We start from the raw sequence: 26,899 nt of genomic DNA on the forward strand, positions 1-26,899 counted from the left end.
CAGGCAGTGACAGCACATGAGTAAGCTACAAATCATTGCACAGAAAACGAAAAGCCCAACATTAAGTGTGGATTTATCTCAATCAATAATTTTGTTAAGCAATGAACAGTTACTATGTAAAGCATGCCCACTGGCACCAATCAAATCCATCCTTGTAGCAAGTAAATACTGAATACTTGACATCAATTTATTTAACATCAAGTTTTTAAAAAATGCACTTACCGAAGAAGGTAGGCCAGGAGGCACCTTTCTTACTTTCTTTGCTTGCAAAGGATCTGCATACGGAAACCAAAATGTTTCATTAGCATTTACATTATGAAAAACAAAAAGAGTTCAAATGAATAGGAAACCAATCCATCATCCAGTCATCCATCGTGTTGCCATCTTTCACATCCTGCTGCACCCTTCCACCACCATTTCTACTTTTTCTGATACTGCGTGTTAAGAAGGGAAACACACACACACACACACACACACACACACACACACACACACACACACACACACACACACAGAAGGGAAACACAAGAATGGCAGCACTGGTTCTTTTACTAAGTTTGGAAGGGTAATAGAAAAAAAAATAGCACAAAAAGGAAGGAGAATGAACATGTCTTAAGAGCCCACTATGCCATAAGTGTCTAAGTATTCCACACATGTGTCAGTCTACTGGAAACGAACTCTGTGCAACAGGTCTCCTTAACAGTACACTTCCCTAACAAAGAGACAAACCACATCATATCAACAATCAAAAAAGAAAAAAAAAAAAGAAAAAGAAAAAAGAAAAAGAAAAAATGCATTAGGCTTAAAGACATATTTTAAAAACACTGCATCCAACAGCAGATGCTGTAATACAACAACTTACCCTATAAATTTGAAATACAGTTGAAGGAATGAAAAACTAAGGTTATAGTAATCTCAAGACATGCTCAATATGCTATGAAATGCAGCCAATATATACATCTAGTATTACAGGCATTCACTTTGGTAATCTGTTAGTGAAACTGAAATTTCGGCACTACAGTATAATTTGGACTTTTATTAAAAGTTTGCATACCTTTTCAGGAAATGAACACAGAGAGAATGTATATCTCTTATTTTATTTTAAATTATGTGTAACTGCTGTGTATGTGTGTTTATCTGTGTGTATGTGCCCACGCATATGTGAGTGTAGGTACATGTTTAAATACAGGTACCCCTGGAGTCCAAGTCCAGGACTGGACTTTCTGGGGCTAGAATTACCTACAGATGGTTATAAGCTGCCACATGTATGTGAGACTAAACTTGGGTCCTTTTCTATTTTTATCCTTTATTTTTCTTTTTTTAAATTTAAATTAGAAACAAGCTTGTTTTACATGTCAATCCCAGTTCCCTCTCCCTCACCTCTTCCCTGCCCCCAACCAAAACCCCATCCCAACCCCTTTCTGCTCCCCAGGGAGGGTGGGGCCTTCCATGGGGGATCTTCAAAGTCTGTCATATCATTTGGAGCAGGGCCTAGTGCAGCACCCCCCCCCCCCATGTATATAGGCTGAGAAAGCATCCCTGTATGTGGAGTGGGTTCCCAAAGTCCATTTGTGTACTAGGGATAAATACCGATCCATTGCCAGAGACCCCATAGATTGCCCAGGTCTCCTAACTGACACCCATGATCAGGGGATCTGGGTTGGTCCTATGCTGGTTTCCCAGCTATCAGTCTGGGGTCTATCACCTCCCCCTTGTTCAGGTCAGCTGTTTCTCTGGGTTTCTCCAGCCTGGTCTTGACCCCTTTGCTCATCACTCCTCCCTCTGTACAACTGGATTCTAGGAGTTCAGCTCAGTGTTTAGCTGTGTCTGCTTCTGCTTCCAACTTGGGTACTTTTCGAGAGCAGTACATGCTCATAAATATTGAGCCATAACTCCAGATTCAAAATGTGGATTTCTAATATAAATTAATATAAATGAAAATATGACTATTTTTATTACCTAACTGGTATTCTAATTTTCCTTATATACAAAATCTACAACTTTTCCATCTTACTTTTTGAAGTGATATGCACAGCTTTCCAACTATATAAAAATAATGGATCAAATTCAGAATTTTCAGAGGGATTCACTATTAGGAAGGCTAATGTGAAAATTTCCACTTTTTTTGTTTTTTTTTCTTTCTTCTTTTTCGAGACAGGGTTTCTCTGTGTAGCTTTGGAGCCTATCCTGGCACTTGCTCTGGAGACCAGGCTGGCCTCGAACTCACAGAGATCCACCTGCCTCTGCCTCCCGAGTGCTGGGATTAAAGGCATGTGCCACCAACGCCCGTCCCAATTCCACATTTTTTAAAACTGCAAAAATTAGAATTAAATAAGAAAGCATTTTCCTGGGCTGTAAATGATCGTATACAATAAAATGTGATTTTATAAAGATTGAAATTTATGTAAATTTGGTCTGTGGACTCTCTACAGGTAATATCCCAGAAGGTTGTAAAGCTAAGAAAGCAACTTTATAAGCATCATGTGGAAAATATTAGACAATAAAAAAGGCAAAAAGCATTCATCAGCATAGATATCCCTTTCCCAAGAGGTAGCCCACATTTCCTTAAAACAGAAGTGCCGAAGGTAAACAACATCTGGCATATTCTGTATTTTAAGACTTAGAGCAAAATCTTTGTTCCTGATGAAATGCTTCCTTATAACGTATTTCTTGAGTGAAAGCTACACTCCATACAAAATCAGTCAAGGAAATGGCTCCTATGGCTTGTAGTTATCAGAATAAAGATCTTTCTTTTGTATCCCATCATTAGCCACATACTATCTCCAGTTTGGGATTCAGTCTAGTTTGGGGAGGCTGCAAAATGTGATGGAGAGTAAGCTGGCTACAATCAGTACAGCAGCAATATGAACATGGGAAGGTTATTTCAACCTCTTTGTGCTTCAGTTCCTTTAGATGCACGAAGGGCTGGGCACCACCTCTCCTGTGAGTTTCATGTTCTATGATAATGCAATGCCTAACATTTGTGACACTTAAATGTTTTTTAAAATGTGTATAGGTGTTTTACCTGCATGTCTGTGTACCATGTGGATACAATGCCCATGGAGGCTAGAAGAGAATATTAGATCCCCTGAGACTGGAGCTACAAACAGTTGTGAGCCATCCTATGGGTGCTGGAAATTGACCCAGGACATCTGGAAGAACAACCAGTGCTCTAAGCTGCGGAGCCATCTCTCCTGTCCCACACTTAATAACTTTCAGCCCTTATTAATGTAGACCAAAACAATTATAAATTAGAGAGCTACTGCTCTCTAGAATAATTTCTTAAAGTACCTAAATGGTTTTAAAAAACATTAATAAAGTTGTAGCTCTCTAAAGTTCTTCTAATTGCTCACATTTTACCACACACTGCAATGCCAAGGAGAGGCTACGATTGGCAACAGCATTGGGCATCACAATAATAATCTACTAACTGGTATTCACACAGGAAATGGATAGGACTCCTCTGAGTATCAAGAGAAACACTACATACTACATTCCTTTTGAGCTCCTCATTTGTAATCTAATATCAACATTACAACCTCATTGAGTTTTGGAAAAGATGCACTGGATAAACAATAGTATCCATATCATAATCAAATAGAAATGAAGCTTGAATTCATGGAAAACTTGACTTTTAAGCCTGGATTTTAATGGACTATATCCCCATTCTTTTCTAGTTATTCAATAGTTGGTTTTCTTTGGTAGCAGCACACTTGTGGGGACTGTTTGTTGCTACAGTGTGTGCATAGAGTCTGTGAAGAAGATATTCCTGTAGACTAACCTGATACAGAAACAGATGAAGCCTCTACTGGGTTAATTCATCAGGTGGACAAGCAAAGCCTAGATGGACAACATTTTGTAAGTTGTCATTTCTTTAACAACAAAAAGAATGCTAATCTAAACCAGCAGGGCTGACTCTAATAGCACCCATATATATTACATGACCATGCTCCTATGAAATAAAGACACCAGAATTCTTTTCTGGATGTAGCAATCCAACCATCACTGTGTCCTTTCTATGTACCTTATTCATACTTTATACCTAGAGACTAGAAATAGCTCATCAAAATACATGGCTTGACAGGAGGTAGATATATTAGCTTGAGGCAGTAGACAAATATTTGAGAAATAAGAACTATAGCACATTTTACTTTGGTTTACAGTTACTTTAGGAGCTAGGCTACCTTTACAACTTTTATTTTCTTATAATTAAAAAAAATCACATAAAATTTTCACTTTAAACACTGCTTATATAGAAAGCATTACAGAATACCCAGCAGCATAAAATAGACTGGTTTTGTCAGGATGGATGGATGAACGAAGGAATACATGCATATACACATGATTGACATAAATATCCAACATTGTAAAGGAGGAGTATGAATGAATGCTTACTGCATATAGGGTTTCTTTCTGCATGCTGCTCTGAACTAAACAAGACTGCATGTCCTATATATGATTCCATTGTGCACTTTCATGCCAATAAGTTAAGTGCTGGTTAATTTTATCTCAATTTCGAAGGAAAAGTTGAGAAACAACAACAACAACAGAAAACTCACAACAATCTTAAAATTTATCTCAGGTGAGTGACCTACTATTATGTATAAGACATCTTTTGAGCCTTAGTTTTTATGTTAAATTCAGAATTAAAGTCATGGAATAACAGGATTATTTACTGTTGAGACAGGAATTAAAAAAAAACATTTTGTGGGCTGGAGAGATGGCTCAGAGGTTAAGAGCACCGACTGCTCTTCCAGAGGTCCTGAGTTCAATTCCCAGCAACCACATGGTATTTCACAACCATCCTTTATGAGATCTGGTGCCCTCTCCTGATGTGCAGATATACATGGAAGCAGAATGTTGTATACATAATAAATAAATAAAATCTTAAAAAAATATTTTGTAAAACATTCAGCTCTATTTTCATTTTAGTTAATATCTAGGTGTTAAAAATAGAACCTAAGTTTCCATTTAAGAAGAAAACACTTGCTAGGTAGAAGAAGAAAAATTGGCTAAATCCTCTCACGGAGCAGAATATTAAATTGTTTGCTTAAAATCTATTAAAATTATGGTTTCACATGGCTGCCTAAACAGGAACTGAAAAAATCAACATCATCAACAGACATGCTCACATGGAAGGGGAATACCTCGAGGGTGTCTATTCTAAACAAAGAACTAGGGGATCCTGAAAGCAAGAGAAATGGTCCCCCATGGAAGAACTCCTCTTTCAGTTGTCAAATACTAAAAGGTCATCTGTGAGATTACATATATAAAGATAACATTATACAGATCAAGCAGGTTATATTTATATATTTAAGAATAATCATATAAACCAACAACTAAAGGAGGCCATGAACCTGAGAACAAGTTGAGGGTGAATGGGATGGGGTGGAGGGAGAAAAGGGAATATAACTGTTAATTTCAAAAAATAGAAAATTTATTATAAATAAAAAATTATGGCTTCCAGGGGGTGCTAAAAGCACATAGTGTATATCTACCACAGTGCTCATATTGATGAGAATTATAGTTTAAATATTGAAATTGTCAACCAAAACCTTAGTTAAACCTTGAATACAAAGTGGATTCAAGAGTTCCTTACAACAGTGGGAACTCTGACAACTTCATCTGTTATGTATCTAATGCATACAGGATGAGTATTTCTTACCTGAAATGCTTGTGGCCAGATGTGTTTTAGTCTTCAGATCTGGACTATCTGTATGAATATAATGCAGTATCTTGGGGACAGAACCCACATGTAAAGATTAAGTGCATTTATGTTTCATATACACCTTATTTATGTAGTGCAAGGGTAATTTCATACATATTTTAGTGTACTTTATGGCTGTGGCCCATCTCAGGAAGTCATGTATGAAATTTTCTATGGCATAATGTCAGTATTCAACAGGTTTCATATTTTAGAGCACTTTGGAGTATAGGTTAGGAATACTCAGCCTGTACATTATCTGTATGTAGATATACCTTGACGTCCAAATGATGACCAAGAAAGTAAATTTCTTCTCACTAAAGCACAGCCATAAGTACAGACTAAGGAAGCGGGACATCTGAGAGATGGGATTTTCTGTCCAACACTCACCTAGAGCTACAGAGTCATGGAGCGGTCTTCTCCTAGAACTTGTGGCTGAGAACGAGTAGTATGGTGTTCCAGGTTTTCCTGAAGAAGACAGCTGTGCTGGGCTCCCAAGTCCTAGATCTTGTCTCAGGAGACTAGACTATAAAACAAGGCCAAGGAAACATGTCATCTTGCTGCTAATGACCAAGCTCATCACTTCTGAATTATTGACAGAAAGGACCTTTATTAATGCCTTAAAATTTAGAAGCAATCAGTAAATACTTTTTAAATTCCATTAGGTCACTGGTTTTAAACTCTATTCTTTACCCTTCCCTTGCCTGCCTTTTGTCGTATTTGTTTTGTTGAGACACTTTCTCTGTGTAGCCCTGGCTGTCCTAAAGCTCAGAGATCTACTTGCCCCGACTCCTGAGTGCTAGGATTAAAACCATGTGCCACTATACCCAGCTCCCTTGTCTACTTTTTAGTAATTATGTAGAGACATTAATCTCAGGGTTGAAGTACATTTTGGTGACTATGTGATTGTATCCTTTAATTATATGGATACTCTTGAAAGTGGTTGCCTGGACTTCGATTGAAGGCTTTCATGATCACACAGGCAGCTGACTCTTTTCTTCCTTTTTCTTTTTGGATACTCTGACCATTTGAAGAGCTCCCATATTTATGAGACTAATCCCTCTTGATTTCTTCATTCGTTTCATGACACAGAGAAGGGAGCGGGGTGTCCTTCCTCCTCATCCCTTACATGGTCCTCTAAGACTCTCTTCCACTTTGGTTTCTTATAAAATGGCACAGAGAACATTGCCTCAAATGCTTTAGGGGACATACCACCCACCATGTGAACTGAAGGATGAAAGTGGTCCAGCTTCAGTCTGTTCCATGTGCTACTTTGTCCCCTATGTCAGATTTGTTCAGTTTATGCTTCTTGGACTCAAATACAAGACCCAAGATGTGTCACATGTATCTTGGATTCCATGATAAAAAAAATGTATCTTGCTCTATTTGGCCCATAATAATTATTCACTCCTGTTAAGATTTGGGGTTTATTAATGAATAAATATGTTGGTTTCCTAATGTCCAGGCACCCAAAATATGAGTAAGAATCCATCAAGAGGACAAAAGTTAGAGATAGAGCATGGGTCCATCACTGAAATTTAGTGATTCAGCAGCCCTAACCCAAATCACTGATTTGGTGACCTCATTACAAACAAAGTGAGGTAATAATTGGCAGAACTTGGGTCTGAAATTTCTGGTAGCTGAAATGAAAAGTAACACATCAATGTGAAACAAGAAATGAGAAGTGACTTTATTAGGGAAGGGTGGTGAAAATGAACCTCAGAGGATGCTTTCGGGCATGAAAACATAATTCCTCCAGCTTATTAACTACTCTCCTGCTATATATATACCTAATACCCTGTCATCTTCATGTTCTTATTGCTGAGCATCATGACATGCTACAAGAACAAACTCACTCCAGTCAGAAAGAGAGCAGAGCATAGGAAGAGCAGCTACTGTATTCTAATCACTGCCTCCATTCTAATAGTTGAGAAAAACTAAGTTACATGACTTCTTACTGTTTGAGCACTTAAAAATATGACAGTATATTCACATAACATAAAATTAGCTGTTTAAAACAGTCTCCTAGCAGTGAGGCTCAATATACTTATTACGTATAATCATTAGCAGATCACTGCTGCATGCCTGAAGGAAACTCCACAGCCCTACAGCAGTCATTCCTCTCCTCTTCTACCCACACATACTAAGCAGTTACTCCGTGTTTCATTTTCCTCAGCCTATGGCAACCACTAGCCTGCTTTCTGCCTCTGTGGATTGACCTATTCTAGCTAGTCCATGTTAATATAACCTTCTACAGATGATTTATTTTTACTTAGTATGAAGTTCATTCACCTTGTGTGTATGGGGTAAGGGTGGGGGTGGGGGCAGTACATGAGTGTAGGTGCCAGCAGAGTCCAGAAGAGGGTATTGATCCCCTGGAGTTGCAGTAAAAGTAGTTGTAAGCCACCTGATCTGGGTGCAGGGAATTGAATTTGGGTCTTCCGAAAGAGCAGGTTGTGCTCTTTCTTAACTACTGAGCCATCTCTCCAGTTCTTAGCTTCAATAGTTTTAGGGTGAATCCCTTAAGCATTTCTAAAGAAAAGGTTGCATTGTCTACAAGTAAGGGTAGTTTTACTTCTTTACTCTCCTATAATTTCCAATACATTGCTGAATATAAGAGGTGAAAACAGGTGCTGGAGAGTTGGCTCAGAGGTTAAGAGCCACTGCCTGCTCTTCCAAAGGTCCTGAGTTCAATTCCCAGCAACCACATGGTGGCTTACAACCATCTGTAACAACATCTGGTGCTGGCCTTCAAGCATACATGCAGGCAGAACACTGTACACATAATAAATAAATAAATCTTAAAAAAAAAAAGAGGTGAAAACAACATTGCTTTAGGGGAATGCTTTCAGTGTTAATCTTGAATATGTGACTGGCTGTTTTTCATTAAAAAAAATACATTTCCTAACTTGAGGAAGTTCCTTCCTATCGTTATCTCATTTTTTCTTAAGCTGTGGTGCAAGCACTCCCACATACACATATGTGCCTGTAGAGGGCACCAGATCCTCTGAAGACAGAGTTACAAGCAGTTGTGAATTGAACTCAGGTCTTGTGGAAGAGCAGTAAATGTTTGTAACCACTGAGCCATCACTCTTGTTCCCTATCATTATCTTACTAAATGGTCTTAACAAGAAAGGGTACTAGTTTCTGTTTGTTTTTAAGTGGGTGTAGAACAGGCTCACACAGCATTCTCAACTGGTCTGAAATCTGCTATATAGTCTAAGCTGCCTGCCTCAGCTTTCTAAGTGCTGGGATTAAAGGCTTGAGCTTCAACTGGCAGAGGCACTAGATTTTTGTTAGATGCATCACCTCACCACCCCATCAGTTGCCTGATTTTGTAATTTTTTGTTTGTTTGTTTTATTTGTTGCAAAGACTTCTATTACTGATTCTCTTGCTTTTCTCTGTTTTAAGTCTGAGCCAGCCTTGACAGTATATGTTTCTAGGAATTTGTTCATTTCATCTAGAATATGTATTGGCATGTAACTGCTTGTGGCATTTACTTCTCCCTTTTATTTTCATGAAGCAGTAGCATTGTGACCCTTTCACTCCTGATTTATTATTTACCAATCTAGGTATAAGTTTTTCAATTTTGTTGATCTTTCCAAGGAGCCAACTTTTAAACTTTTTAAAGATATGGTACTGCATATAATACATATTGGTCTAGAACTTACTATATGTATAAGGAAGGACTCAAATTTGCAATTCTCCTCAGCCTCCCAAATGCTGGATACCATCCACACCCCCCAAAGACCCAATTTTTGACTTAGCTGATTTTCTCTTCTGACTTCTAGTTTGTTTTGTTTATGTCTGCCTTTATCTTTCAGTTTGGTCTGTTTTCCTTTCTAGTTTCTTTTTAGTTGAGTTATATGCATGGGTGTTTGGTCTTTCTGTATGTTTGTGTACCACATGTGTGCCTTGCACCTAGGTAGGCCAGCAGAGGACATCAGATACTCTGGCATTAAAGTCATAGATGGTTGTGAGGCACTATGTGAGCGCTGGGACTCAAATTAAGGTTCCTCTGCAAGACCAACCAGTGCTCCTAACCACTGGACTACATTCCAGCCTCCCTTCCCTTTTCTCGTTTCTAAAACTACAAACTTAGGGTCCTTATTTGAGAGTTTACTTCTGTGGTTCTTGACATTTGGTATTGCTATATGCTAAAGGTAGCCTTCAGCTTGGGCCTATTATGCCTCAGGCCTCAGGAGGGATGCAGAGCAATCTATGCAGCTGTGCAAGGCTAGCCTACTTCCTTTCCATGCAAGTGCTTCTGCTATAAATGTCCTTCTGGCTATCACCTTTGCTTTAACCTCTATACTGGCCATAGTGTCTTCACTCATCTGGTATGTCAACTTCTTTATAGCTCACGTGACAATGCTGAAGCACACATGAAACAAAGTACAACATCAGCCAAAAGCTATCTGTATATCTTTCAGAAATAGTTTTAAGAACATAGTGTTCACCGGATGTTGGTGGCACACGCCTTTAATTCCAATACTCAGAAAGCAGAGGCAGGCAGATCTCTGTGAGTTCAAGGCCAGCCTGGTCTACAGAGCAAGTTCCAAGACAGAGCTGTTACACAGAGAAACCCTGTTTCAAAAAAAGACCAAAACCAAAACAAAAGAACAGTGTTCTTCAGATTCCTCAACAAGCAAATTCTTCTTCAGACAGAGCTTATGTATTCTTTTATGAAGTAGACAAGTGGGTAGAAGTAGTTTTAATTACCAGATATTATGACATGTAAACAAAGACTACACAATACCAATGTAATTATTTAGCATCAATTTTATAAATTCTAACACATGCAACATTCAACAGACTAAGAGAGAAAGAGGTGATGAGACACAAAGGAGAAATAATCTATCTTAAAATAAGTTCCATAAGCAATGACATAAGGGACAAAATGAGCAATTTAAATGTAAATATCACACACATATGTATCTCCTATTCATACAACAAAACCTTAGCTATGAGTCTTCCAATTATGTTCTGTTTGAGAGCAGGGACCTAAAGAAGTCATTGTTTCCCAGACATTATATATAAATTTTAATCACCACACATCTGTTTTGTTTTTATTTTGCCTTTGACAGGCAGATGCAGCATTCTTTAAATAGCAAGATCAGGATATATGGAACATATGATCTCCACATGCTTGAAAGCACAGGTTATGCACCTTAAAAAATTCTTTTAATAGGTATGCTCTTTGCTCAATACCAGACTGAGTGCCACTGATAATTTTATCAGTATTTTCTCACATGGAAGACAGACGCTGTTCATTGAACATATGAAAGGAATATATAGAGATAGACATGAATATTTCTCTTATCAGAACTTTTATACTGTTTATGCTATACAAATTCTTACTGAGGCAATCTTTTATTAATTAAAAAATTTATGTGAGCACTTATCATCCATGTATGTATGTGCACCACATGTATCCTTAGTGCCTTTAAAGTTCAAAAGGAATGTAAGAACCCCTGGAATTGGAGTTACAGGTATTGTGAGCCACCATGTGGGTGCTGGCAAATGAACTCAGGCCCTCTATAAGAGCAACAAGTGCTCTAAGTGCTGAACCATCTCTATAGAGCATTAAATTAAAAAAAAAATCTATATATAATTATGTGTCTGCATGGAGTGTTTGTGTGTTTGGGGGAGGTGAGGGTGCAAATACCATGGCACATGTCTAGATGTCAGAGGAAAACTCTGTGGAGTTGGTTTTCTTCTTCTATCTTTATGTGGATTTCATGTAATAAACTTGGGTGGGGTTACCAGGCTTGCTTAGGGTGTACTCCTATTTGCTGAACCATCTCACTGGCTTCCTGCTATGCAAACTTTTTACAAGCACATAAATAATGATTTATATTAAGGACCAACAAATGACATTCTGTCAGTCAAACTGGACTTGTTTCTGAAATTACTTTAAATGCAACCCTGTCATGCTGATGATTTCTGTAACAGCTATGGTTTCTTGTTACAATGGGGGACTTTAGCATCATAGTAAATAATCAGTCTTTTGCTCCCAAATCTGAGGCCTCAATGGAGGGTTAAAGGGCGGAGTTCAGAGAGATAGTAGTAATTGCTTAGGTAATAATATGGGCACGCACACACACACACACGCATGTATACGAACACACTTGCACATGAGTAAAACTTGGCCAACTTCTTCAAAGATGTCAAAATGGTCACGTAAAGAAGCACAAATGACCTAAATGATAAAAAGAGGAAAAGTGCATTTTCATGTTTGTATAAGGTGACCAAATAAACATACTAATGTCTTAGAAAAAGTAAAGGCAAACTAGACACCTATGTTCAAATCCTGATTGTGATACTGGGTAGATGGTTTACATGAACAAATCTTCCCTCTTCTCTCCATGCATGCAAAACCAACAACCCTAGGAAGAGCAAAGCTTAATAGCTGAAATATGGAGGATGACTTAGTTATCATAAAACATTCCATTATTTTTCACTTTCCTCTGTATATCACTGTGTGAAGAAATAAGATAAACAATACTCTAATTCTCTATTTCTCAGGCATAATACTTTCTGCCCTATGCAATGGTGTGGGGTTTCTAAAGACCTGGTCTGCCCTAAATTCAAGCTTCTTGGCTTTTGAAATCCCCCATGGCTAAAGTAAGACTAGATGAAGAGAGAAGAGACAAAAGTGCAAACAACTGGAGGGAGAGGTAACAAGTAAGAGTCTGAAGCCAAAGAATATACTCAAGCTGTATTAGCCCCAATCAAAAACAGAAAAAAAAAAAAAATCATGTTCTCCCATGATTCTGCATGTCCAGAGTAAATATAGATTGTATACACACACTGAAAAGTGGAATGTTAACTGATGAATCTTGGTGAAGAATAGATAACATACAATGTACTCTTATTTACCTGTTCTTTGGGTCTTAACTTTTTCAAAGTAAAAGCCATGAGGAAATAATAACAAACAACACTGAAGACTCACTAGTGGCATTTCCAAATGTACTATCTCAGTTACCATTTAGAGCATCCAGTCTAGGCTAGTTGAGCTTCTCCTTTCACACAAGACTCCGAAACCTCAAGAATCTCACTAACATACACAAAGACTTAGAAAAAGTTTGAGTAACTTCTCAAACTTTTTATTTACTTTGAGTAAATACTCAAACTTAGAAAAAGTTTGAGTAATTTCTAAATGACTCTGTAGTCTAAATCCTAAAGCTGAGTTATCTATGGAGGACAAACTGGGGGATTTTGGAAATGTGTACTGAGTACACAATGAAAAAGACAAATTTAAGAGGAAAAATGATTGCTTGTTACTAACTAGTGTTGATAAGCTTTTCCCTTCCCTATAGACAAACCTGGACAAAAAATGCCCTACTCCTTGTTTCACCATGATTATTGATGCCAAAACCATAGAGGCTGTTACTTCACTCCGCTGTCTGAATCAGAGCATGAATAATTTCCCCGTTTTTTAACTGTTATGACTCACATGAGTAAGCCAAGTAAACACACTGGAGGTTACTTCCTTAACACATTATATGTTAGTTTATCCTGTTAACTAAATAGACCCAATTCAGAACTAAAAGAAATAAAGACCAAGTTTAGGACACAATTTCATCTGAAAGGACCTGACAATAAATAAAACCATACCCAATAAATCAATGGAAAATATGTCTTAAAATAGAGCAAAATTACATTGTTATTGTAATAGCCTTACATTTTGGTATTATATCAATAACAAAATCATACAATTTCCCTTATTTGTTTCCTTAAACATGTTGCTAACACCAAAGCAAACATAATGACCTATTTTACTTTTAGTCTCCTAAAATAAAATTAGGTATCAGCTTATATTATTGACTTTTCTGCCTGCTTTAAAATAAACGAGATGCACTATTGATTACCACTGATCTTGGCCTAGAGGTATCTTAAGCAGAAAGAATACTAATGTCCCAGAGGAGAGAGAAACAGGCAAACCAGTTTTATTCATACAAGCTGTCTTATTCAGGGCAGAATTAATACTCTGAAACATGACAGCATTCAATTCTTACTACACTATTAGAAAAAAACCTTTTTTTCATAGCCTTCTAGACTTCATTTGTAAAAAGGTAACAATGAGTAATAATAAAAAAGCATCCTTTCTAAGTCATACACGAAGTCTCTAGGATGTAACACTTTGAATTATATATGACAAACCAGTAACCCAAAGAACTAATTTCTTTCTAAAGAACTTTAGTGATTTATGGGTACATCTGTAAGGTTTCTCTCCCTCTTCATAGGTCAAACACAAAGCTCTTTAGTGTAAGTATGCCCTGAAAGTTAAGTAAAGAAATAAAGTAGTAAGCTTGGCCAACATCATTTATTAATGTGAACTTTGTTAGATTGAAAAGATTATAAATGTGATTTCATAGAAAGGAAGAACATTTATGCAAAATAGTACCTAAGTGGATTCAGAGTCAGACAGCAATAAGAAGGGTATTTGTTATCTTTATAGATGGTAAATGTATGCTTGCTTTTTTAGACTACTTTTTACCATTAAATGGATTGGCGTGAATACTTACTAAATATATTCCTATCTATTCCTACCTTCATATTAAGTAAAGGCCTAGTTTACCATATGTAAAAAACCTGTAAGCACCAGGCTGGAAGTGGTGATACACACTTGTAATCCTGGCACCTGGAAAGCTGAGATGGAAGGGCTACAACAAGGCTGATGCCAGCCTGGCCTGTGGAGTAAGATCCTTTTTTCTTCTTCTTCTTCTTCTTCTTCTTCTTCTTCTTCTTCTTCTTCTTCTTCTTCTTCTTCTTCTTCTTCTTCTTCTTCTTCTTTTTTTTAAAGCAAGCATTATTTTTATGATTAAAAACTTCAAGTACTGAGTCCTTATTACTAATTTGTTTTCTAGGAAAATAAGATTGGGAATACTAGAGTCATGTATCTCAAAATATTTCTGCTGCATAGTGCCTATGCAATGTCTAATTTCACGGTACACTGTCTTATTACATAAAGGCAAGCAGCTGTTCAAAGGTCTGTCTTTTCTAGAAGGGAGCATGCTTAAACAGAGAAAAACAAAGCCCTATCACAGTCACAGCTCCATTCTTGGCACTCGAGTGCCTCTTCTGCTGATGATCAAGACACAAAGTGTGCTCACAGCAAAATTAGTAAAATGTTACAGCAACTTTTATGTGTACTTCTTTCATTTCAGAACAAAAATCACAGTAGTTTGACTAGTTCCACTTGAAGTTTCAGAGATTATGACAGGTGACCACAGGGTGAACAAGAAGCCCTTCATTTCAAGTCACACTCAATGGAAACTCTGAAAGGGTGAGAACTCAGGGCATACAAAATAATTTCCCACAAATGAATAGAAAATAGATTGCAATAAATTTAAACTTTGGCAAACACTGACATTTATAAAATAATTGTATTATGATGCTAATTAATTTACATTGAAATTTCAGGAGTGTCAGCAATTATCTACAAGCTATTGAAGAATTCGGTCCTAAGAATCTCATCAGATAGCAACATCCACACTGGTGGTTATCATTCTGAGAACAAAGGATCATGAATGAGTAATCAATAGAATTGCAGAAAACGAGCTGTTAATTACGACCCTCACAAGTGTTTTGTCTAAGACAAGATTTCATTAAACGCTTTGTGTAACCTGCATAGCTTCAAGTCATTACCAATACTTTGGACACTTTATTAATTCAGGGTGGAAGCTGGAAAGGGAGCATGTTCAGATACTATTTTGTTATATGAGTAAAGGTCGTTCCAACCAAGTAACCACCATCTTGAGAGTTCAACTGCATTCCCTTGCAAAAAGGATTATTCAATTGGGCTTGCTGACAGTTTACACCTTCTTCTTCTTTCTTTCTTTTTTTTTCCTTCAAGACAGGGTTTCTCTGTGTAGCTTTGGAGCCTATCTTGGCACTTACTCTGGAGACCAGGCTGGCCTCAAACTCACAGAAATCCACCTGTCTCTGCCTCCCGAGTGCTGGGATTAAAGGCGTGCGCCACCAATGCCTGGCCAGTTTACTGCTTCTTATGAAGGAGTAGGAAGGGTCACAAGACCAGCATCTGAGTTTCCTGCAGAGACTACCTGCTGAATGCAATTGTCCTTTAACTGCACATGGCCTGGGGGAGGCACTGGAGTATATAGAATGGGGAGACAAGAAGCTCCATCTATATGGCTATGAGGAAGCTCTCATCCCTGCTGAGTAAAGGTTTTTCCAGCTGTGACTGCTCAGGGGAGGAACACCACCCACACTCTTATAAGAAAACCTAAGCTCACCAAGGAAGGGTTTCCCAGGGTGAAATTTGGTGGAATTTTGTCTTGATTTTTGGAGAAAAAAATAGATGTTGTTTACATCTCTCTCAAGGATCCCTACAGGGATCACAGAATTGATTTTAAAAATTGTATTTTTTACATTACAATCGTATTTACATATTTACTCTCTCTCTCTCTCTCTCTCTCTCTCTCCTCTCTCTCTCTCTCTCTCTCTCTTCTCTCTCTCTCTCTCTCTGGGTATGTGTGTGTGTGTGGGGAACTTGCCGGAGTCAGTTTTCCCACTCTACCATGGGGGTTGTGAGGACTGAACTCCTTGTTCTTGCTTTTATCAGATTTGGCATACTTTTTCCTGTCGGTGAGCAGAAAAACCCTTGATTTCCTCATTGGCAACAGGGCCTTTAGACAGGGTAGGGATCAGAACTAAAGAGCTTATGTCTTTTGATTTTTATGTGTAATGAGGTGTATGTACATGTTTATGTAGAGGTGTAGGGGTATGCAAATGTGCATGCAACTGTGTATATACATGTGTTATGTGTGTAGTCCAGATGTCAGTTGCCTTCTACGACACTCAACCTTACTTTTTAAGACAAGGACTTTTCATGAATCTTGGAATTTATCTACTGGCTAGGTACCAATTGGCTATGGTACCTCGCAAATGAACTTCAGGCACCTATTGCTGACCTCCCTGTCCCTAACCTGTTATAGATACATGGTGCCATGCCCCATTATTTACTTGGTTCCTGGGGATCCAAATTCAGGTCTTTATGCTTGTGTGGCAGGTACTTTATTGACTGAGCTATCTCCTGAACCCCTCCTATTGTTTCTTAAAATTAAACATCCTCAATTCTTTATCTTCTCCATATAGTAGAATTTGCAATTTATATTACTATTTGCAATTTCTTCATTGAATGTATTTTGATTAACTGATGTCTGTTTGGAAATATGAGGGCAAGGTACCTACAGTAGGGTTTTGTATTAGTTATTTTTCAATTGCTGTGATAAAAAAAAATGACCAAAGCTCCTTATAGAAGAGTTTGTTTAGTTCATGGTTCCAGAACAATAGGAGTCTTTTACAGTGGGGAAGCACGACAGTAAGCAATAGGCATGGTGGCTGAAGCAGAAATGAAGTGCTCACATTTTGAAGCACAAGTGTGAAGCAGAGATAACTGAGAGTGGTTCAAGCATTTAAACTCTTAAAGCCGACCCCAGTAACAAACTTCCTCCAGTAAGGTCACACCTCCTAAACCTTTCAAGCAGCACCACCAACTGGAGACTGAGTTTCAAATGCCAGAGAATATGGAGACATTTCAGTCAAACCACTGTAGGTAGGTTTGTTGCTATGTAAGGAAAGACTGGACCTGTCCTTATATCTTTAATCCTCTTGGGAAAAGAATAGGCTAATATAACACTGGCCACAAATGACTGTATAAGAAGTATCAGAAAGCCGGGCGCTGGTGGCACACACCTTTAATCCCAGCACTTGGAAGGCAGAGGCAGGCGGATCTCTGTGAGTTCGAGACCAGCCTGGTCTACAAGAGCTGGTTTCAGGACATCCTCCAAAGCTACAGGGAAACCCTGTCTCGAAAAAAAAAAAAAAAAAAAAAAAAAGAGAAGTATAAGAAATATACACCTATTTGGAAAAAAAATTAATATTTTGAGGGAAAACAATTATCAGGATCAGGAAGAGTTCTGTAAACAACCAGACAGAAAATGTACAAACCTAGAAGGTCTAACCATCTCTGTTATCACTACCTAGCTCTGACACTGAAGTAGAAAGATATTACTAGTCTGTAATGAATGGAAATGGCCACTTTCTAGTTGGTGGAGTTGGCTGGTAGCCTGCTCCCTTAGTCTATGGCATTCTCCTGCAAGCTATCTGTTCTCACTCTATTAGTAATTTTAATTCCCCAAAATTATTAATAGTAATGCAAAATATCTGTCATAGACTTGAAAAACAAACAATTCTGCCTGAGGTATGAAGAGCCTACACCTTCTTCAACACATCTACTTCCCACACTCCCAAGAAAAAATGAGGAGCCTTTGCATTCAGTTCTGTATTTTGCTCTATGAACATCACTGTTTGGAGTCTCCTTTAAGTTCTGTAACACATCTATTTATTGATAAGATGAAATTACTTATGGTTGTAAGCTATGCAGTGTCAGTGCTGAAAAGTGAACCTTGGCCCTCTCCAAGAATAGTATGCACTTTAGTTTTGATCAAGTCTAACAGAGTTTATTTCTCTCGGTTTTGTATAGGAATCCTTTGCTTACCATCACATTGGTGAGGCATTCTTGCCTATTTCCTTCTTCTTCTTTTATTTTCTTTTTTAAATATCCTGTTTGGTTATTTATTTATTTATTTTTGGTTTTTCGAGACAGGGTTTCTTGTGTAGCTTTGGAGCCTATCCTGGCACTGGCTCTGGAGACCAGGCTGGCCTCAAACTCACGGAGATCCACCTGCCTCTACCTCCCGAGTGCTGGGATTAAAGGTGTGTACCACCAACACCTGGCTCTATTTCCTTCTTAAAAATCTTATAGGTTTAGTTTCATATTCAAGTCCAAGATTCAACTTGAATACTTTTGGTGTTTAGTGTAAAGAAAGAATAATGCTCACATTTGCCCAGATAGATATGAACATGTTTTCTTGGGTAAAATACAACTGAAAATCAAATGAACCAGTCAAGTGTTTTTAAGTTCTGGTTTCTATTTTGCTGGACATCTTGGTCTGCATAATGGTTTCCAATCATGCTAGTGTGACATGCTAGTGTCATACTGCTTAGTTATTGTAGCTTTTACTAAGTCATGTAGTTAAGCAGATAAATTCCTCAATTTGCTCGTCTCAAAGAACAGTGCTTTTGATATTCCAGGCCATTTGTATTTCTAAAGATTTTATAATGAGCTTGTTAATTCTCACACAAAGTAATCCCTGACAGGATGATAACTGAGGCTGCATTAAAATTTTTAGATCCATTTGAAAAGAATTTACCTACGATGTTGATGGAATAGCAGTGCAGCTATCCATTTGCTGAGATCTTAAACATTTTGAGGCACTGGTTAGTTTTCAGTGTTGAGGTTTTACCCACTTTTTTTTTGGGGGGGGGTTGTTAAAATGTATTCCTAATATATGGGGCTGGAGAGATGGTTCAGTGGTTAAGAGCACTGGCTGCTCATCCAGAGAACTTGGTTTAATTCCCAGCACCCACATAGCAGCTCACAACTGTCTATAACTCCTGTTCTAGGGGATCTGACACCCTCACACAAACATGCAGGCAGGCAAAACACCAATATACATAAAAAAATAAATTATTAAAAAATTATTCCTTACTACTTTAGCATTAGGGGCTATTATAAATGTCACCCCCCCATACACATTTTATGACAATGTTTATTCAGGCCTTGAACTCCCAACCCTTCTGACTCCACCACCCAAGTGGATTACAGGTATGTACCATCACCCTCAGTTACACTTTATTTTTGTTTTCAATACATATATTCTTTTATTTTTTGGTTTTTCAAGACAGCATTTCTCTGTGTAGCCTTGGCTGCCCTGGAACTCACTTGGTAGACCACGCTGTCCTTAAACTCACAAAAATCCACCTGCCTCTGCCTCCTGAGTGCTGGGATTAAAGACGTGTACTATCACTACTCGGCTTCAATGCATATATTCTATGTGCAATACAATGTTTGGGCATTCAGTTTATTCATCAGTTTTGATGAATTCACATTAAGACACCAAGCATATTCCTACCCCTTACACAGCCAAATCTTCTTCTCAGAGGTAACCAGAGATTAGGTTATCAACAGTTTTACCATTTTATAGGTGTTTGAACATAAAGTCATACATTATGTATTTCAAAGTCTGGACACATTTACACACTGCACTGAGATTCACTGGTCTTTCTACCTATGTCATTAATTCATTCCATTTTACTGAGCAATATTCAATGGATGAATACAGCACAAGTTGTTTATACATTCTGTTACTGAACATCTGGGTTGCTTCTAGTTCTAAGATAACATGTACACAACTGCTATGAATTTTCTTGACATAAACTTTTTATGAACAATAAGTCAGTCTTCCTTGGAAAAATATTCATGAATAACATTGCTGGTTATGGTATAGTTGCATATTTAACTTTGAAAAATAATTGGTACTATTTCTCTAACATCACTGTGCCCTATGATAGTCCCATTATCAACATGAGGCCGCTCCATATTTGGTGATGTTCATTATCTTAAATTTAGTTATTTGGGTGGATATGCAATGGTATACCATGATGATTTTAATTCGTATGCACCACATAGCTAATAATGTGGTGTGCACATGCTAATCAGTCTTCTTTATATCTTTTTATAAAATGTTTGCTCAAATCCATTTACAAAATAGGTTAACTTTTTCCTATTACATTATCATGAACTATCATATACTTTATGCACAAGATCTATGTTAGATGTATGTGCCATATATCTTATCTATAAATTTAAATTTAGAAGATAAATTATCACTTGAGAAAATATGTATGATATCTTCTAAATTTTGGCTTTTCTTTGTTTAGAGAAAAAAAGCTAAAACAAAGCCAAAAACCTCATCCAGGTAAGCACAGTTGTTATGAGTTTATTAGAGCAATGGACACCTCATAGCCAAGACAGTGTTTCACAGCATTTCTCTACCATCCTTTGAATCTTCCATTCCCTAGAAGTGATACAGACATCTTGCTTAGGACTGAACACTCAGCAGTCACTCGTTCTCCAAACTTTGGTTAAAAGAGTTTCTGCATTATGTGTACCCACTGCTAAAAGAAGTTTCCTAAGAAAGGCTCACCATAGATGTGGTTACTCACACAAGATTAAGCCTGTCAAACTTCCATCAAGGATAGAAGAGAGCCTCATTCAGTCTCACTCCTCCCCAAGTGGGTAGGGATAGGAAATCCCTTTCTTCAGTGGTGTCCCTACTTGTAGGTCACCCATGCTTTAGTAACTCCTATCCACCCTCATGCAAGAATACCTAATTAAACTGAGCAGGTTTTCATTCTATCTTTTTTGGGGGAGGAGATAGGCATGAAAATAGGAATTTTTTAGGAAGAAGGGGTTCTACAGGAGAGAATAGAGTAATGGAGTATGAGTATGATTAAAATACTTTATATATGCACACACGTACTCTCCTCTCTCCCTCTCCCACCCCCCTCTCTCTCCTGCCAAAGAATGAATTCAATGAGTGGATGGATGGATGGATATGGGATCTGGCTATGTTCCCTGAGGCTGGCCTCAATCTCCAGACTCACGTGATTCAAAAGGTGGTCCTGCATCAGACTCTAGCGTATCTAGGACTACAGGCCTTTGCCAGTCACAATGCTCCCTTTACTTTCTCTTGATGGTGTACTTTTTTGGGGGGAGAGTGGGGTGGTGAAAGTTGAGTACACTTTAAATTTTGGTTACTTTCATGCCTCATGCTTTCTACTTCTTTCCTAAGAATTTTTGTCTGGGGCTGGAGAGGTATCTCAGCAGTTAAGAATGTTTAATGTTCTTACGTAGGACCCAGGTTGGTTCCCAGCACCCACAATCAGGTAGCTTACAACCACTTGAAACTAATTCTAGCTTTGATATCCTCTTCTGGCATCTAAAGATTCTGTATTCATATGGTACACATTCAGAAAAGCACACATACACAAAAAAGTTTTTGTAAAATAATTTTTGTTTGTTCTGAGGTAGTAACATTCATGTATGTTTTCTCCTTAAATGTATCATTACTTTAGCTTTCAAATTACAGTTCCATTTCAAACTTAAGTTTTATAAAGTATAAGAGATAAAGCTCCTCTTTTCCACACTGATATACATAGTACCTTACACTGAAGAGATAATCTTTTATTGAACTGCTTGCATCAGCATCATATATCTGAGGGCCCTTTCTCAGCTCTCTGTTCTGTTCCTTGAGTTATGTTTCCATCTACATACAAATACAAGGCTGTCCTGCTGATTAGTGTTGCTTTGAAGTAAATAGTGAAATCATGGTAAATAATCCTTTTTAAAAATTGTTTCAGCTTTTTAATCTTTTGCTTTTAATTTAAAAATTACATTTATTTACTTATTGTATGTAACAATAAATAACATATGACCATACACAGAGGCCAAAGAACAACTTATGGGAGTTAGTTCTCTGTCTATTTTCTGATTCCGGGGACCAAACTCAGGTTGTCAGGCTGAGTAGGTAATATGCTTACCTGCTGAGCCACATCACTGCTATTTTCTATCTTTAAATATTCTTGTATCTATATCTCTGATCAGATCTTTGATTGTTCCCAATTTTACTGTGTATTTTCACTGCTAACGTCTTACATTCTGTTAAACTTATACTTTTATGTTTTATAAGTTTTAAAATTACTACTTGTGGTGGTTTGAATAGGAATGGCCTCATAGACTCATGCATTTGAGTGTTTGGCCCATAGGGAGTGGCACTATTATGAGGTGTGGCCTTGGTGGAAGAACTGTGATGGCAGGCTTTGAGGTCTAATATGCTTAAGCTACTCCCAGTGAGGCACACAGTCTCCTGCTGCCTGTGGATCAAGAAGCACAATTCTCAGCTCCTTCTCCAGCACCATGTCTGTCTGCATGCTGTCATGGTTTCCACCATGATGATAATGGACTAAATCTCTGAAACTGTAAGCCAAAATGTTTTTCTTTATAAGAGTTTTCTTGGTCATGGTGCCTCTTCACAGCAATAGAAACCCTAATTAAGACACTATTATTATTTGTGTTTGTGCCTATATGTAGGTGGCATGTGAGCGCATGAAGGTCAGAGAACAACCCTTCAGAGTTGGCTTTCTCCTTTCCACCTTGTGGGACTCAAAATGGCTATTTAACACGTATGGTTAAATGATTTCATGTTGGCTTCTATGTTCACGCTCTCTACATTTTCCACCCTTTGTACTTTGTTAACACTGATTTTATGCGCTGGAATACTATTCATATCTTTTGATTGTAATTAACATGTACCCTTGAAAGAGATTTACATTCTTAAATTGTTGGATGTAGAGGTCTGTAAGTACAAATAAGGCCAAATTAATTTAGCTTTATTATTAAGATTTTGTATTGTTATTGTGTCAATTGCTGAGGAAAACGTCTTCAAATTTTGTTTTTATTTTTAATACGCATCAGGTATTCATCTGCATATATGTTTGTGTACCACTTGAGTGCCTGGTGCCCACAGAGGCCAGAAGAGGGTGTTAGATGTGCGCTGTTATGCAGGTCCTGGAAACCAAACCAGGTATCTCTACAAGAGCAGACAGTGCTCTTAATGGCTGAGTCATCTCTCTAGCACCTACTTAGTATCTTCAAATCTTTATTAATATAAACTTATTTCGAACTCTATACATTTTTTGTGCTTCATTTATTTTTAAATTCTCAATAGGTGTACACACATTTGTCATTTACATTTTCTTAATATTCTTACTCTCAATATTTTAAAATATAAATGCCTAAATATAAGCAGCAATGAGTTAACTGAGGTTTTTAAAGCTTTTGTTCTTAAGAACTTAATAATGAACTTAGATAAAGTCTTAAACTTTGGGGGGTGGGGGAAACTAGCACTGCTATCTTTTAAGGTCCTGAAAAATTACTTAAGCTGTGTAAATAAATATTTGTATAAGTATAAAGAGAAAAACTATCATACTGTTTAAAGAATTTTAGTTTAGTTATTAATAGGTAGTTTAAAAGGGACTGTGCCTGTTATTAATTAAAAATGGCATAATCCTCTGTGCTGGATCAATTAAAAACTCAATTGCACAATGATCTATCAGTGCTTCCAGTAAAACTAAAATTGACCAATGGTTTGATTCTGAAAAACTGTATGAATACACAATGGTGAAATTATGTGGATAAATGTCTATTTTCTTTATCATTACACAAGTATAAGTCTTACTAAACTTACCTGACAGCCTGATAATCCAGAGTCTCTGCTGTACAGGGAAAATGAGCCTCTTTCTGATGTTTTTCCTATTAAAACCAAGAAAACAAGTTTGTGTTAAAAACTTCATTGGTGGACAATTAGTTCAGCTTCAAAACTATTCATTCTACTCTCAGTAAATACTTGATCATCAATGTGAAATCATTGAAAATATTGTCAGGAGAATAAAGAATTGACATTGAAATAGTGAACAACATAACTCACAAGATATTCACACATATTTACTTCAAACTGGACATTTTTCTTTCTCTCACAAATGATAACAGTACAGACAGAGCTGAGTAAACAACATCCATGCATGCAGTTTATTACAAAGCTGTTGTCTCATGTACAGTTTTGTGAATGGATGGACATTCATACACAATCAATACACTTTGAATACATTGAAAAAGACGGAATTATATGGTGCATACCCTTTGGAAATCTGCATTTTCATATAATATTCTGATTTTGAGATAAAATAATATAAAAGTTTACAATTTTGTGGACAGAGAGCCATGAACAAATACTCGCGCACATCTTAATACTCAGCTTTTTCCAGGTTGTACACATGGCAGAAGTGACCAGTTACAGGTTACACTTAGTTCCAAAGGCACTGCCCTACTCTTCACTGCAGTCTGGCAGTACGAATTCTGCTTCAGAATTCCTTTTGGGACATAGTCACATTTCAGAAGGTGGCCAGCCAAGCACAGGAGCAGTTCTTGAGGGATGGACACTAGGTACCTCACAGCACTAACAGCTGCAATTTTTATGTCTATGTGTGTGCATCATTTGAGTGTGTGTGTGTGTGTGTGTGCTTACTGTATATACACGAGTGCACCTATGTGTGTGGATGAACCCATCTGTCTGTACAAGTGTGCTGACCAAAGGCTAATGTCAGATACCATTTGCTCTCCAGCTTACTTACTGAGAGTCTGTCATTGAACATGGAGCTTTCTGTTTTGGATAGGCTGGCTGTCCAGTGATCCTGAGACGCTCTTGTCACCTCCATTACCCTACCACATTACGGGCATGCCTAACTTTGATGTGGGTGCTGGGGATAGAATACACAGACATCTCACCCACTGACCATCTCTCCAGCCACTGTACTAGTTTGTGAAAAGAACGTTCAGACTTCCTTTCTTTTCTACATCTTCTATTTCATTTTATTTTATGAATAATTTGTATGTATGTCTGTGTACCACACAAGTGCCTGTAGTCCAGAGAGGGTGCTGGATCCCCAGGAACTGAAGTTAATAGATAGTTTTGAGACTCCACATAGCTGCTATGAATCAAACCCTGGTACTCTGGAAGGGCAGCCATGCACTTAATCTCTCTGGCACCCACTCATTTGTTCTTAATAGTTTAAGTGTATTCAGTAAAACAAAATTGCAAATACAATATAGTTCATCACAACAACATACTGCTTAAGACCTCAGCAAAGATAACACAATTTGATGATGGTATAAAAATGGAAGGAAAAACAATAACAAGATGTTTTCCTTCATTTCAAAGTAAAAAGTCACCATATAATTAAATATGATGAGAATTTACCCAAAAGACTTAGAGATTATATGAACTTTACTATAATTACATGCTATACATTGAGTTATTAGCATGTGGCTGAATAAACCGGACAATCTGTTAATTTTAAAAGTTTACACAAAGATCAGATACACAAGTAGTTCAAGTTGGACAACTCTAAACGTACCATCTAATAATACTGTAGATACACAGGAATGTAGCATTAAGTCTAGCTATTACTAAAATGCCAAGGATAGGATCTCTGAGCTTGTAGGCTACTGGGACACAGTACATATTTCTGGTGAAGTAGAGGCAATACACAAAAACATAAATTTAGAATGGAAAAAAAGACTGATAATAAATGTGGTCTACTTGCTTCACATTCTCACCCTTTGTCCCCCCTCCCCTTTTCTTTTTTGAGATGGGGTTTTGGCTGCAGAGCCAGGCTGGCCTCAAGACCATGGTAAAACTTCTGTTTCAGTCTCCCAATGATGCCTTGACTACAGGCATGCACTATGACTCACAATTACATTCTTCTGGGAGCAGGGGAGCAGGGAGGGTCCTCTCTGTGTTGTCCTGGCTGTCCTGGAGTTCATTGGCTGGCCTTAAACTCAAGAGATCCTCTTGCCTCTGCTTCTTGAGTGCTGTGACTAAAGATGTACACCAGCACAACCAGCTACAGACTCATCATTAGCATTTTTCACAAAGAATTTTAATTTGAAAAATATGTATATGAAATTAATGGACTAGAAACCCTCCTGAAGCAAGAAGATGGGAGACATAGAAACTCAGAATGACCTGTAGAGGTCAGTGGGCCAAAATAAAAGAGAGTTTACACCTACATTTATAGGCATTTAAAAAAAATCAGGATACGTTAGTTTGTGAGATATTAAAAATCTTTCATAGTTCTTATCTTTAAGAAATGGCTGCTGGGGCTGGAGAGATGGCTCAGCGATTAAGAGCACTGACTGCTCTTCCAGAGGTCCTGAGTTCAATTCTCGGAAACCACACAGTGGCTCACAACCACCTTGAATGAGATCTGGTGCCCTCTGCTGGCATGCAGGCAGAAGACTATACATGATGAAGAAGATGATGATGATGATGATGATGATGATGATGATGATGATAAATGTGGTTGTCATTGTAAACAAGCTCAGACTTCACAAACTTGTCAAGAAAGAATTGGGAGACTATGTTGGCACTGTAAAGAGTCACTACACCTGTGCAGACAGTCACTTAACACAGAATAATAGCAACTTCATTGCTGAAATACTTACCAAACCCTTTCTATCATAGAAATTCCTTTTCCTAAAACATCAGTAATCAGTAGACAAAGTTGATACAATCACTTACAACACATAATAAATTACAAGCCATAAACACAATTATTTGTCAATTAAAAGCAAGCTTTGGAAGACTTCAAAGCAAACCAACAACATAAACTTTATTGTGCTTCATACTCAAATGTACTAG

At 37.6% G+C, this 26,899-nt stretch overlaps 1 protein-coding gene across 8 annotated transcripts in view; it reads right to left on the minus strand.

Annotated features, from left to right (window-relative positions):
* The window catches only part of Tcf12 (transcription factor 12), a 251,544-nt gene that overhangs the window by 65,962 nt on the left and 158,683 nt on the right, over window positions 1-26,899 (minus strand). For all 8 annotated transcript variants that reach the window (XM_035443796.1, XM_027411205.2, XM_027411206.2 and 5 more), the window contains 3 exons: window positions 23,888-23,952; window positions 6,095-6,230; window positions 223-275 (listed from right to left, as the gene is read on the minus strand). In XM_035443796.1, coding sequence (XP_035299687.1) covers window positions 223-275; window positions 6,095-6,230; window positions 23,888-23,952 — 254 coding nt within the window. The remainder of the gene's footprint in view (window positions 1-222; window positions 276-6,094; window positions 6,231-23,887; window positions 23,953-26,899) is intronic.

Source organism: Cricetulus griseus, chromosome 4 (genome assembly GCF_003668045.3).
Source record: "Cricetulus griseus strain 17A/GY chromosome 4, alternate assembly CriGri-PICRH-1.0, whole genome shotgun sequence".
NCBI classification, from domain to species: domain Eukaryota; kingdom Metazoa; phylum Chordata; class Mammalia; order Rodentia; family Cricetidae; genus Cricetulus; species Cricetulus griseus.